The sequence below is a fragment of the Rissa tridactyla genome, chromosome 4, assembly GCF_028500815.1.
Source record: "Rissa tridactyla isolate bRisTri1 chromosome 4, bRisTri1.patW.cur.20221130, whole genome shotgun sequence".
Classification (NCBI taxonomy): Eukaryota; Metazoa; Chordata; class Aves; order Charadriiformes; family Laridae; genus Rissa; species Rissa tridactyla.
Genome location: NC_071469.1, coordinates 31,732,785 through 31,746,336, shown reverse-complemented (window position 1 = coordinate 31,746,336; position 13,552 = coordinate 31,732,785). Strand labels below are relative to the sequence as shown.

The 13,552-nt window shown below is 40.1% G+C and overlaps 1 protein-coding gene across 2 annotated transcripts in view; it reads left to right on the top strand.

Moving 5' to 3' along the window:
• The first annotated feature begins 173 nt into the window (after window positions 1-173).
• LOC128909272 (signal recognition particle subunit SRP54) overlaps window positions 174-13,552 on the top strand; it is a 41,927-nt gene continuing 28,548 nt past the window's right edge. The window contains exons 1-12 of one of the 2 annotated variants that reach the window (XM_054200701.1): window positions 174-459; window positions 4,624-4,732; window positions 6,179-6,270; window positions 6,805-6,889; window positions 7,421-7,525; window positions 8,771-8,837; window positions 8,930-8,987; window positions 9,713-9,863; window positions 10,751-10,899; window positions 12,293-12,393; window positions 12,527-12,613; window positions 13,034-13,107. In XM_054200701.1, coding sequence (XP_054056676.1) covers window positions 4,655-4,732; window positions 6,179-6,270; window positions 6,805-6,889; window positions 7,421-7,525; window positions 8,771-8,837; window positions 8,930-8,987; window positions 9,713-9,863; window positions 10,751-10,899; window positions 12,293-12,393; window positions 12,527-12,613; window positions 13,034-13,107 — 1,047 coding nt within the window. In that variant the 5' untranslated portion in view covers window positions 174-459; window positions 4,624-4,654. The remainder of the gene's footprint in view (window positions 460-4,623; window positions 4,733-6,178; window positions 6,271-6,804; window positions 6,890-7,420; window positions 7,526-8,770; window positions 8,838-8,929; window positions 8,988-9,712; window positions 9,864-10,750; window positions 10,900-12,292; window positions 12,394-12,526; window positions 12,614-13,033; window positions 13,108-13,552) is intronic. The other variant, XM_054200698.1, reaches the window with a different exon arrangement.

Sequence of the window (13,552 nt, the reverse complement as noted above, 5' to 3'; positions counted from 1 at the left end):
GCCGCCACCGCCCGCAGGGAGCCGCTGCGCATGCCTAGTCCGGCCGTTAAACGGCGCTCTCTCTCTCCGCTCATGCGCGGGCTGCCGCACCGCCCCCCCCCCGTACCCGGTCCCGCCTCCCCGCTCGGCGCCCACGCCCGTGGGGAGGCCCTGCCCTTTCCCCGCCCGCGGCCGCACCGCCCGTCCCTTAAGCTGGGGCGGGGGCAGTTCCTGGTGGCGCGGCTCGGCCGGGCCGTTTTACCGCCCGGTGCCACCTTAAGGAGACAGCAGGCGTGCGTGCGTGCCCCGGTAGCGGAAGTGGTCTGCGGGGCGAGGGCGAGTGGTGACGTTTCTCTGGTCTGTGGGCAGCGGTGGCCGGTGGTGTCTGGACGTTGCTGGCGGCGGCTGCGGAGCGACGGGTGGCCTGGCCTCGCCTCGCCTGGGCTGGGGTCCGCCCACAGGCCCCGCTCCGCGCTCCCGGTGAGTGCTCGGGCCGCCGCCGCCACTGAGGTGAAGCGGGACCGGCGGCGGTTTCTCGGGGTGAGGCGGGGTCCCACCGCCCTGCCGCGGCGGGGAGGACGGGCAGCGGGCCCTGTCGGCTCTGGGGAAGGGGCGGCGGACCTGCGCGGCGCCTCCGCTCTGCCGAACAGCTGCTTGGCTGCGCCGCCCCGAGGGAGCGGAGCTCGGGCTCCCGGGCGAGCCCGGCTGTGCGCTGTCGCTCGCCCAGCCCGGCGCCTGGCCGTTGGCTGTGGCCAGCTGGGGGTGAGGCAGGGGCCGGGCACGTACGCAAGGTTGCGCCTTCATCGTTTTTTGCTTTTGCCTTGAAATCGAGGGCGCCAGGCCATAAGGAGGATGACTGGTCCCTGCTGCGGCCCTGGGGCTGCCTTCCTCTCCCTCTGTCAGATAATTTTAGAAGGTGTAAACTCGTAAGCCGGGGTTGAGTGTCGCTGCAGTAGCTGAAGCTGTTTCCACCAGTGAATCAGCCTTTTCTTTTCCGTTATAGTATTACATTTCCAGCGAATCTTAATCCGTGTATGTATGTATTTAGTATGTATATGTACTTTATTGTACAGATTTTAAGTAAGTATCCCTTTTGCTTGTTACCTCTTGAGCGGCTGTTATCTTCTAAAACAGCTGCTTAAACAACTGTTATCTGTGAAAGCTGTTATCTTATATAATTCTGTGCATTGAAGAGTACTGCTAGTTTAGACAGACATATTTTGGTTAGAGGTTTATACCAGATGGAACACAGTCTGTCTCTTCAGAGTTGTTTCACTGCCTTTGTGCTATTGCTTCATAAAACCCCCCCTACTGCTGCCCCTTTATTCCTGAAATGCCTGCTCTTTAGCAGCAAGTGAAGAGGTCGTGGGACTCTCCAGTAGAACGATGACTGGGAGCTCAGCGCGGAGGTGGCCCGGCTGCTGCTGAAGCTCATGGCCTTGCTCAGCACAAGGCCTGCTCGATACAGCCTGGCTTGTTTACTGTGGGGCCCTGCCAGATTTAAATCTGTTCAGTGCGCTTGTGGAGTGCTGCATCAAAGCTAGAAAGCTCTTCCAGAACTACAGATGCTCTGAACAGAGCATGTGTGCATTCTGCAGTGCAGTCGCTGCTAATGCCCTTCTGGCTAACTGCCAACATAAGTTGGCTACCTGTGGAGACAGCTTTTGTGTCTTTTTGTCTGTAGTGTGGCTCACAACTTGGAAGGACTGTACATAAAAAGTTATATTAATTTCTGTACTTGGCATCCACTAGTAATTCTGATGGCTTATAAATCCTTGAAGTGTGCTAGAGAAAGCATTTGATATTAAAATGCTTAAAACTCATTCCCTTAGCATTATTCTTGTTGTAAGGCTGTTGGAAGAACCTTTTGGAGTTCTGCAGTGGAAACATTTGTTTATTAGGACGTAATTAACTTTTTGTACTTGGAGATCTGCAGAACTCTGGAAACTAATTTTAAATATTGAGTTATCATCTGGCTGTTGTATGTCGGTCATCCTATCAAACTTCTTATCTCTTATATCCAAGTGTTCTACATAAGTTTTGTCGATGGCTGCAGTTTCAGCAGCTCAAAGTTTACTGAGATGCAGCTCTATTTTTAAAGCTATTGTCCTGGCTTGAGGTAAAACAGAACCAACTTTCTGTTCAGTAATTTTATTTTCTTAGCTAGGCCTCTTCTAACTTTCTGAAATTAACAGCCTGTTGTGGCTGAAAGTGTTTGTTCAGAGGGATAAGACAGTTTGTGCCAAGGAATGGCACGCAGAGAGGCTCTTGCTTATACTTATTGCTGTAACAACCAAGGTCAGCTAATTTTGTTATTTGCCCCATTGGAGGGTTGGAAGCTGAAAAGCGTAGAGGGGTCCCACCTGTGGGGAGGAGCAGACAAGACAGGTGACCCAAAACTGACCAACAGGGTATTCCATCCCATCTGCCCCATGCTCAGTATAAAAGCTGAGGGATCAAAGGGTCAGCTCTCTTCTTTCAGTGGCCAACGTCTGAGGAGGACCCTGTCTGTTCATCTGCCTTTGATCCTGATCCGTGTGTTCCTGACTCCAACTCTGGAACTCAGTTCCCACCCATCGCTGAGTCCAGCCTGGGACTTCCCCAGTGCCTGCCAGTGACATCTTCCTGGGAGCTTAATACGGTTTTGTATATACCGTATCTATTTTCATTATTTTCCTTTTTATTTTATTCTTAATATTTTATTAAAGTAGGTTAGTTTCTTCTAAACTCGTAAATCTCTCTATCTCTCCTCCTCCTCTCCATGCACGAGAGGCTGGAGGGGAGCATCTGTTGCCGGCCATTGGCCAATTTGGCCAAAACCACAATGGCTATCTTGTTGCATTATTGTGATTTTCATGGGAAATGAGCTTCAAAAACATTTTGAACGTCTGTTTTGCCGACACCCTTTGGTAGATTGTATTGATGATAATGCTTTTTTAGAATTATTCTGCAAGAACACGACTTGTGTGCCCCATAAGGGAAACTTGAAGTTTTTCCATGTCAGATGTCATGTAGAAGTCCTCTTCCAGCAAAGTAAGAAAATGGACATCCATATCTGTTAGTGTACAAATATAGCTGCAAATATTTTACAGGCAGGGTTCCTTAGGAAGCATAGACTAATTTTTTTTATTAAATATCGAGATGGCATGGTAATGTGTGTCACTTTGGAATTGCCTGTACATACAATGTACATTAAATGTAGAATGCATAAATGTATTTCTTTGCATCATTTGCCATACCTGAGGCCTGTACTTAGACTGAATTTATTTGTCCTACATCTTTTGAAATTTCTGGAGACTTTATTCTGTGTTGTGGCCTCAGTATCGGAGGGGTTGGCCTGACAGTTGTTTTTTGGTTTTGTTTTAACTTGCCAACTTCGTGACAATATTAACTCTCAATTAGGCAAAGCTGTCAGGAGGTTGGCTTACATGGGTGACTTGTTTTATCTACTTTGGAGTATATCGTTGCAAGCCTTGTATTTTGTGGCCTGTGCCAAATATATATAATGAGATTCTTTCTATCTTACCTAGGTTTGAGCCCTCTCTCTAAAATGAAATAAGAATGTAGCTAATGATGTATTCTTCATTTTCCTAAATGGACCAGCCTTTCTTGTCTGTTTTCTTCTCTACTCATTTGAGGGGGGAAAGGAGGGAAAGTCCCGCAAACTTTGAAAACTCTCAGCTGCTTTGGTTAAAGAGGCTCTCATTTTTGGGAAGTTTGCTTCAGTTCTGAAAGGAGGAACTCAAATGTGAGATTCTGAATTCAGATACTGGCAAGGGGGTTGTTTCAATTGGGTATGAGAAAACAACGGTGAAATTGGAAGTTAATCAAGAAGTATCTGAAGTGCACCACTTCAGCAGTAACTATGTTGTTGCAGCTTTTTTGCTCTTTAGACAAATTTTGGTTTGCCCTTTTTCAGAATTTTAGGTTGCTCTTTCTGCCATATATCGTCATTAATATCTTGCCACTTTGTATAGGAGGTGGAATGGTTTAGCGTGTTGACTGGACTATGCGTACCCTTCAGTTTGTGAAGGGTACACATAGTACCCTTATATAGAGGGTTCAAAAAAAGCTGTTCAAATATTCAAAAATGAAGCTGTTCAAAAATACGATGTGATTTTTGTTTATTAAAATGCAGGTATGTTTGTAGGGTTACTGAAATGGGAAATTCAGTTTGATTTAGTGTAAGGTAGGTAAAATAGAATCAATAAATAATGTTCAATTTTGCTAGCAATATATTTGGCTTCTGATTGTATTGTCTTTGCAGGATGCAGGGCTTCTAGACTATTCTGCTTGATTTTTTTCTGTCATGTAGCATGTTGCTGATGAGAAGATAAAAAGCAGTTAGCATTCTTTCTGGAAGTCTGTCTGGGCTGTTTTTTCATGGTGAACTCAATGCACAAATATTCCAGACAGTGAAATGCTTCATAATTGCAGTGTGGTACCTCTATTTTTAAATAGGCCATCAGGATAGCCTAAAATTAACTTCAGGCCAATATTTCCTAAAAATAACTCTAAAAAAGTAAAACTGGTGCGCTTTTTGGAATGCAGAGCTAGTTTCTTAACCCAAAAGATACTGGAGTAATGAATTTGCAACAGCATAGCTTCAACTAGTTTTAAATTTAATTTTTAATTGTTTTCCAGATTCTTCTGAGTTGTACTTGAAGCCGCCAAAATGGTTCTAGCAGATCTTGGAAGAAAAATAACTTCAGCATTACGCTCACTGAGCAATGCTACGATTATCAATGAAGAGGTATGTAGTATGCATATGTGATGGCACTAACATTTAGAAAGCAAGGTTCTGAGAAAAGTTCTCAAAGGCTGATGAGAAGCATGAAGTAGGTTGGTGTTATTTCAAGGCTCTTTTCTTCCTTCAAATAAAATTTCTAGCTAGACGTTTTAACCCCCGATAGTACTGCCAAAACTTAGAACCCGATTTAGACGCGTATAATCACCTCAGGCACAGTGGGCCCTATGGTCAAAGGGTACTTGAGCCTGGTGGCTGTACTTACAAAGATTAGCGCTCTCGGGAGGTGATGCTGGAGGAGACAATATGTGCATAAGTTTAGGTGGAACGTAGGCTGTGAGACTATGTAGAATGCTCTGATTTGTGTGTGTGTGTGTGTGCAGCTGTGCTATGGAGATGTGTATTAGGCTGCTAGAAGCTGAAGCATGGAAGAACAAATAGCTTTCAATGTAAACTTTGCTGTCTGAAGTGTGAGGATTATATTGTATTTGCTGCCTTTATAGTGCAGCCAATACAGTGTGTGGTTCTGGAAGCTGTTTGACTTGGTATAGTCCCTTTTTTTTGTAATTAAGAGTTTGAAACTATAAATAAGTGTTTGCTGCTACATGGACTGAAAAGCAAGATGGAAAACTAACTGATGTGATCATTTAGAAGTGCCTCTGAGTAAATAAATTGCTAGAAACTCTTTTCAGGTAGTCAGACGGGTGGCTTAAAGTAACTAAAAGGTAGGCTTATCGAGAGTGGTAGGGTTGGAACTTCTGCACAGGGGAAAGGTGTTAACATATCTTCATCTGGGAGACAACAAATCCTTAACTGAATCAAATATAGCCCCATTTTTTTTTTTTCAGCAGTAGAAACTTTTATCCTGCAAGAGCTCAAGCTGTGAAAATGAGGCCATTTATGCAGGTGTTACTTTTCAAAAAAATCTTAAACTACTAAACTGGGTTCCTAACTGAGCACCTGTTTGCCTAAAAGGCATACCCCAGAGCAGCAGTCCAGTTTCTGCTAGAATGCAGATAGCAGTGTACCCATCTTGCATTTAAGGAATGCTTTTATTTACAGAGATTGCGTTGTGTTGAGAGATTCTTTTTTGGCTTTCTGTTACAGCTGTCTCTAAGGAGTACCTGTAGAGAAGTTTAGGAAGCCTTGCTACCATATGAGCTGCTGTTGTCCTTAATGCAATAGGAAGTGTTCTGTGCTACTTTGTTATAATGTGCCTATTACAAGTTGAGGACCCTTCTTTTCCAGTATTACCCTTTCAAATTTAAATTGCATTTACATAGGAACAAATGCATAGACATTTTTTTTGTGGCAGTTAATATAATGATAGGACTGCAAACATTTAATTTCTGAAAGTCTTCGTTATATCATAAATACACTTTTACATTCTTATTTTGAACTAATGCTGGCCTACTGTGTATTGTAAAACCATTTTTCTTTTATACTCCAAAGGTTTTAAATGCTATGTTAAAAGAAGTATGTACAGCATTACTGGAAGCTGATGTTAATATTAAACTTGTGAAGCAACTCAGAGAAAATGTCAAGTAAGTGAAATAATCCAAAAGCATTTAATTTCTAATGTTTGTAAAAGTTGTAATTTGAGGTTACAGAAGAATAATAACTTCTAACTTTATGTGGATGTCTAGCCAGTTCCATCAAAAGAATCTTCATCAAGTTTAGCCAGTTATTGCTGTTAGAGTCTTGTTTGAAAAAACTGTTGCTGTCATCAGTTGAGTGGCATAATAAACAAGTTCTTTGTTACTTCCTGGACAGCTCATCTTCACATGGTCTGTACTGGATATAAATAGATGTGTGTATATGACCAGTACTGTTACCTTGGCTATTTTCAGATGTGTAATTAAAGTAGATGCAAGTCTGAAAGGTGCAAGTGTTTTAGAAACCTGGTTTTGTCCTGCATACAGAAGTAATATCTCCACTCCATGTCTCTTCTTAAATATGTCCTATCTGAAAACTCAAGGCAGATCAAAGTGCTGTTCCAATTGCAAAGACTTCATTTATTACTAGGTTAAAGGGATGCTTTAAGTTATGCTAGTGTTTCATGGTTTTCCTAAACCCAGGTCTGCAATTGACCTTGAAGAAATGGCATCTGGCCTTAACAAAAGAAAAATGATTCAGCATGCTGTCTTTAAGGAACTTGTTAAGGTAGGAATTAAAAATTCTCTATTATGTCACTTTTCTTGTACAACCTGGGCTGTGGAAGCAGTACAGTAGCAAGCCAAGCTTTAAGGTTATTGTGTGGTACCTGCAGCTATGTTTTCTGTTGTAAGGCTTGTACCTTGTACTCATTCGAGAAGTCTTCGGTACTGTAGGAGTCTCACCAGAAGATGTCCATCTTGAGCAGTGATGGTGGGGTGGAGGTGACGTTTCTATGTTGGGTGTTACACTTGTGCCATATATACAGACCACCCTGACTTTGGTGCTTGCTGTTAGAAATAAATTAACAGTTACTGTTACAGAATTATTATACATAACACTATATACTGTAGATATCTTGCATGGGCTGTTGCCGTTCACTGTAAATCAGCAACCATCTAAGACAAATTAAGACTAGAATATGCAAAAATTGATTTGTCCTATTGAATATGAAACCAGGCATCTAGCATAACTGTGACACTGACTGTTCTGTGCTTCTGAAATTCAGTTCTGCAACATATATTTTGCTTTATTTTTTAGCTTGTAGATCCTGGAGTCAAAGCATGGACACCTACCAAAGGAAAACAGAATATTATAATGTTTGTTGGTTTGCAAGGAAGTGGTAAAACAACGACCTGTTCAAAGGTAACTTGCACTGAATCTGTTTGTGTGTTTTGGTGTGGTTTTTTTTCTTGGTGGGGGGTGGTCATTGGACTCCTTTGGTAAGATTTGCTTGTGATCTGTGCTATTTCTATCAGTAGGAAAGTACTAACTGATTACAACGTAGAGGTATTTTTGCAGAGGGGTTTCTGAGATGCATGTCCAAAGTAATGTTCCTTTGTGGGAATTTATGGCTTATAGGACTTTCTTCAAGATTTTTTTTTAAACTAAACTCTTGATGAGACAATACTATATATGGATAACAAAGCTGCTTTCTATTCCTCGCTTTCTGGGTTTAAGACTAGTACTGTGAATGGAACCTATCTCATTCTATTGCCTGTTTAGGGGAACCAGTGGAAGTTGGCCTCTGTGTTAGATACCTCAGTTAAGTATGAGCGGGTGGTGTGAAACCTCTTCTGGACTCAAATTGATTGAGGAAATTTGGATTTGTATTTTTAAGGCTAAAAAAGAATGCTCTGAATCAATGCTTAGCCTGTTTATGATGATTGTTGGGAGGAAAAATTAACCTATGGAAAAAGACTGATGCACCTTTGCTGCTTTTTTTTTAATCATCTGCTTCTGAGATTCACACATAGGCTATACCAAATATCACTGCTCCGATTTCATAAGATTTTCCTCATGCTTCTGTGGGCAAACTATATTTTGGAAGTTTGTCTGTGGTCAGTCAAATGTTCTGTGAGTGTACATTGTACCAGTGAAGCTGTTACAAGAAATTAATGATGCCATCCATGGCTTTAAAGCATGTCCTTACAATGGAAATCTCTTTGTTTCTCTGGAAGTACAGAAACAATGAGCTGTACAAGTTGTAGTCATTACAGTACTTAATATTGAAGTACTTGCTGCTTTGGGTAGTTTCTAAACGCTAGTCCTATCTGCAGTATTGATAGTGAGCAGTATCTGGGAGTTAATGAAACGGGAACTGGAATTCTTAGTAGTCATTCCTAGCTCAGGAAACTGAAATCATAAGCAGAGTCAAGCAGCTGTTTTCATCTCACCATTAATAATTATTTGTATAACATGCTCTTCTAAGTAGCAGAGATGCTAACATTTGATACTTGTACAGTGTTACTAAGTGGTCTCAGTTATAGGAAGTCTGGCTTGACTTTGTGTCCTCTGCGTGTCCCTCAGTGACTTATAAGCTGTTACACAGGTGTCATGCTTTGTAGTGGGATTTTGGTCTAACTACTTGTTCTCAATTTCTTTTCACAGTTAGCATACTTCTATCAGAGGAAAGGTTGGAAGACGTGTTTAATATGTGCAGATACATACAGAGCAGGTAATACAGTCTTTAATTACATGGTTCTTTAGCTGTAATAATTACAGAAATATTTTTTTTTTAATAGTCCCTTGACTATACCTGTCTTACAGGTGCTTTTGACCAGTTAAAGCAGAATGCCACAAAAGCAAGAATTCCCTTTTATGGAAGGTAAGCATCTTTCAGAATAAGTTTGGAGAATGATCAACTCCACTGTTCCTTATTGAACGTCTCGCACTAAGCCTCATTCAGTGTTGCCTAATTACTTAAATTTTAGTATAATATTTGTTCTGACCACATGAAGATTCCGCTTAGTTCAGTATACAGTCTGCCAGTAGTAGCAGGTAGAGGGATAGTGTAAGAAGAGATTCGGCATCCAGGGGTAATTCCCTAGAATGTTCTCTCAGTGTATAGCAGTTTATAGGCCTTTACCAGACACATTCAGATTTTCAGGAAGTATCTTTAGAGATGGAAGGATACAGATATCACTGCTGGATAGGTCCAGCAGAGGACCTCAAATAGCTTTTATAAAGCAGGAAACAATTTTCCCCTAAGTTTCACTGGAGGTGTACTGTCTAGGTGCTTGGTTAAATCTTACTTCAGAGAAGGGTTCATAGAACTTAGTGCAGTCTTCAGCAGGTGAGACAGACAGTCCTTTGTGCTTCAGTTCACTGAATAGTAAGGGCAAATGGCTTAGGCAGGCATATTATAATCAATTTTTGCTTGACATAAGAGGAAGTTCCTCTTGAAATCCAGATAGGTCTACAGTCAAGTGGTGAAAGTTTGAATTAGTTTCCTTGGGAACAAAGAATTGTGTATCTATATATATGTAGATACACAATTATCTATTTTTTATATATATATATGTAGATATAGATATTTCTCTTTGTGATCAGTTATACAGAAATGGATCCTGTCATTATTGCCTCAGAAGGTGTTGAGAAATTCAAGAATGAAAACTTTGAAATAATCATTGTTGATACAAGTGGACGTCACAAACAGGAAGACTCTTTGTTTGAAGAGATGTTACAAGTTGCTAATGCCATAGTGAGTAGTTTCAAGAAATACAATAACTTCTGTTACAGTAATTTGATTACAATTCATTTATGTTTATCTCCTAATGCTCTATGTGGATTTTGCTCCTCTGGAACACTTCCACTCCTAGATTATATTGGAAATTACAAATGGATATGAATATCAAGGGCTGGAGGGACAGTGCTTGGTAGTTCTGTGTCAGTTTTAATTCTTATAAGTGTAATTCAAGGATGCTTGTACAAAATTAGGCTATTGCTCCTGCTCTAACTTTTCCTTTTCAGGATCTTTGCATTGAGAAACTAGATAAAAGAACCAGTCTGGTCTGGTTTCTTGTAGCTATGTGTACAAAATTTTCTGTGATTGTCATGAATAATTGCCCTGAAACAGAGTAGATGAATGGATAACTTTGAACAGTTTTGATATGGAAATGAAGGTGGTGTTTCTTTTATGGGTTTAAAAAGTCCGGCCACTTGCTTGATTCTGTGGTCTTGCATGACAACATGACGCTTCCCACACAACTCCTGCTAATGGCTAACTTGTTTTCAGAGGAATGGATGTCTTAAAGTTCTTAATGTAAAATTACCAAATTGCTTGTAGATACTAATTAGCTTATTGGCTCAGTTACTGGCTAGCATCATTCAAAACATAAGTAATAACTGTAGACTTCTTAAATTTTAGTATTTGGGGTTGTAGGTAAGTCTTTCACATAGCAATAGAGCATCAGAGTTTTCAAATGGTCTGTAAGCAATACTGTTCATGAAACAGTTGCCCTTTTGCTTCAAACTTCTCACAGCCCTTACATACTGTTACTGCAGTAAGTTCTGCTACTGAACATAATGCATGAACACTGTTTAAGAAAGCAGAAAATTGCTATTTTGTGTATCTCTCATTTCTCCTAGCAACCAGATAACATTGTTTATGTGATGGATGCTTCCATTGGCCAAGCTTGTGAAGCTCAAGCTAAAGCTTTCAAAGACAAAGTAGATGTAGCTTCTGTTATTGTAACTAAGCTTGATGGACATGCAAAAGGAGGCGGAGCTCTTAGTGCGTAAGTATTGTGACATAGTAGTAGTGTCCAACATCTGGCAATGCGTGGACAACCATGGAATGTGTTAGTGTTTCACGGAAACCTGTGCCCTGAAAGTGTCACTGTCGCACTGCACGGAACCTGAGATTTAAGTCAGTGACAGTTATGCTCTTACCCTGCTTCTGGTGGATAGGATCACCCATGGATATTTAATGGCAGTAAGAGTCGGATAATATGGTGTACTTCCAATACAGAAGTGTATATTGTTACATGTCAGACTTCTGTCTTCTGAAAACAGCATCAAGCAATTATGTTTATTGCATCTTGCACATCAGTTTTTACCAAAAATATAGATTTGGACTTAATAGATATGGTTTACTTGAAAAGTGTTGCTGCTCTTCTAATGCCCAAGACTTTTTTCGAAAAGGGGAAAAACCTCTAGCTAGTCATATCTAATGGCTCTAAAACTGTGATGGAAATTAAACTTCTGGATTGCCAGTGTCCAGCAATTTGGTAAAAAATTAGTCTGTAGTCATACTTTCCCAAATCCCATTCTTGTTGGACTTCCCATGTGCTCTTCTTTTGACTAGAAAATGTTACATTTTATCTTCAGCCTTATATGATGGCACGTCACGGTTAATCTCCATCTGCGTTTCAGTGATACAGCTCGTATGGAGCTGAGGTGGTTTGTCAAAAAGTTAACTGACAGTGTTCTGAATCATTGTCTGACTTTGATCTTAAGTGTCAGAGTTCTTAAACTGCCATATGTATTTTGCTGTTATTTATAGCATAGTGATGGAAAACTAAACTTAAGAGCAAAATGAAAATGCCGAAAGCTTGTTCCATTTGTTATGCGCTTGTACGCGTTAAGTCTGCCGTGTTTATTCTATACTTTCTGTAGACTGGAATCTGAGTTCGTCTAAAAGCTACTGATGGATTGATCAATTAATTGGTGAAAATGTTCTGATTTCTCTTATATCAAAGCTTTTTTCCTGTGTTGAAAATGAGATTGTTCTCTGTAAAATTGATTGTTGATAGTTGAAAAATTAATCAACATCTGTCTCATCTGACCTCCCAATATTACGATAAAATGGAGATGACTTATTTTTCTCTTTTTCCTCTCAAGTTTCTTAAACTCAGCAATGAAAATAAGCAACTTCTATTTCTGTTGGTGATTTTTCAAAGCACAGGTTTTATTTTACAAAGTGCTAATTAGAGAAGCATCTTGTGAGCTACTCCCAGCTACCCATCCTAAATGCTGCGTGTTTTTGCATAGATAATTTGAGGAGTAGGAAAGATACTTCAGAAAGGATGCGCTGCATTGGTGATACCTAGCTGGTTATGTTGATTGATAGGTGCTACAAAAGATGGGTAGTTTTTGAGAGGCCATTTAATAAAATATATTTTATTGCAGAGTTGCTGCAACAAAGAGTCCTATTATTTTTATTGGAACTGGCGAACACATAGATGACTTTGAACCCTTTAAAACGCAGCCTTTCATCAGCAAACTTCTTGGTATGTACTGTGTACAACTGTACTTAAAAGACACTTTGAATTGGATAATAGAAGGTCAAAGTGTAATTATTTTTTTTTTTTTGTGCTAACCTCAGAGCTGGGTTGTTGTGTTTGTTTTTTTTTTTTTTTCCAGGTATGGGTGATATTGAAGGATTGATAGATAAAGTAAACGAGTTAAAGTTGGATGATAATGAAGCACTCATAGAAAAGCTGAAACATGGTAAGGTATTCCCACGGCCTAAGTAGCAGGTGTATTACCGTGATATATCATGGCAGGTTCTCTCAGAGATGTGGACCACTGAGTTAATTTGTGTTATATTTAAATGCAAGTAACTTGTTTCACGTGCATAGTGAAGAATGGTTATTCTTTCTCTAATAAATGTGTCAGGCAAGTAAATTGAGTTATGTTTTTCAAGTGATAAGTCTGTCAGACTATAACTGTCTAGAAGCGCAGAATAACTAGCTTAATTCTTGTGTGTCATCTAAAACGGTTTAGCCATGTTAATAGTGAAGAGGTTTATCTACTTATCTATGCAGTATAGTATTTACCTTGTAAATATAAAGAATAATTGAGAAAGGACTGTAAGACCAAAATGCTAGTGTGACTTTTGCTAATCTTATTTTTTTTGTTGTACTGCAGGTCAATTCACGTTAAGAGATATGTACGAACAATTCCAAAACATCATGAAAATGGGACCATTCAGTCAGATCTTGGTAAGTTATCCCAAAAAAATCATTTTATTGTATCAGATTTTCATTTATATTTGACAAACTTCTGCTGTAAACTTAAACTTCATTGAAACTGGGTGTTAGAGTCTGTGCTTTATGTTTTTTGAACAAGTGAAATGATTTGCCTACTATAATACACAACTACTGAACTAAAACTTTGTTGTGGTTTTGGCCAGATTGGCCAATCAGAATAACAGACGACCCCCCCACCCCCACCCCCCAGCTCAAAGAGAGGAGAGGAAGAGATAAAGAGATTTACGAGTTTAGAAAAAGAACTAATGAAAATAATAATAAATAAGGAAATAATAAAAAAAATAATAAAAAAGTATACAATGTATACAAAACCGTATCCAGCTCTTAGGATGACAATTGCATCACCAGCAGGCACAGGGAAAGTCCCAGACTGGAGTCAGTGACAGACAGGAGCTGA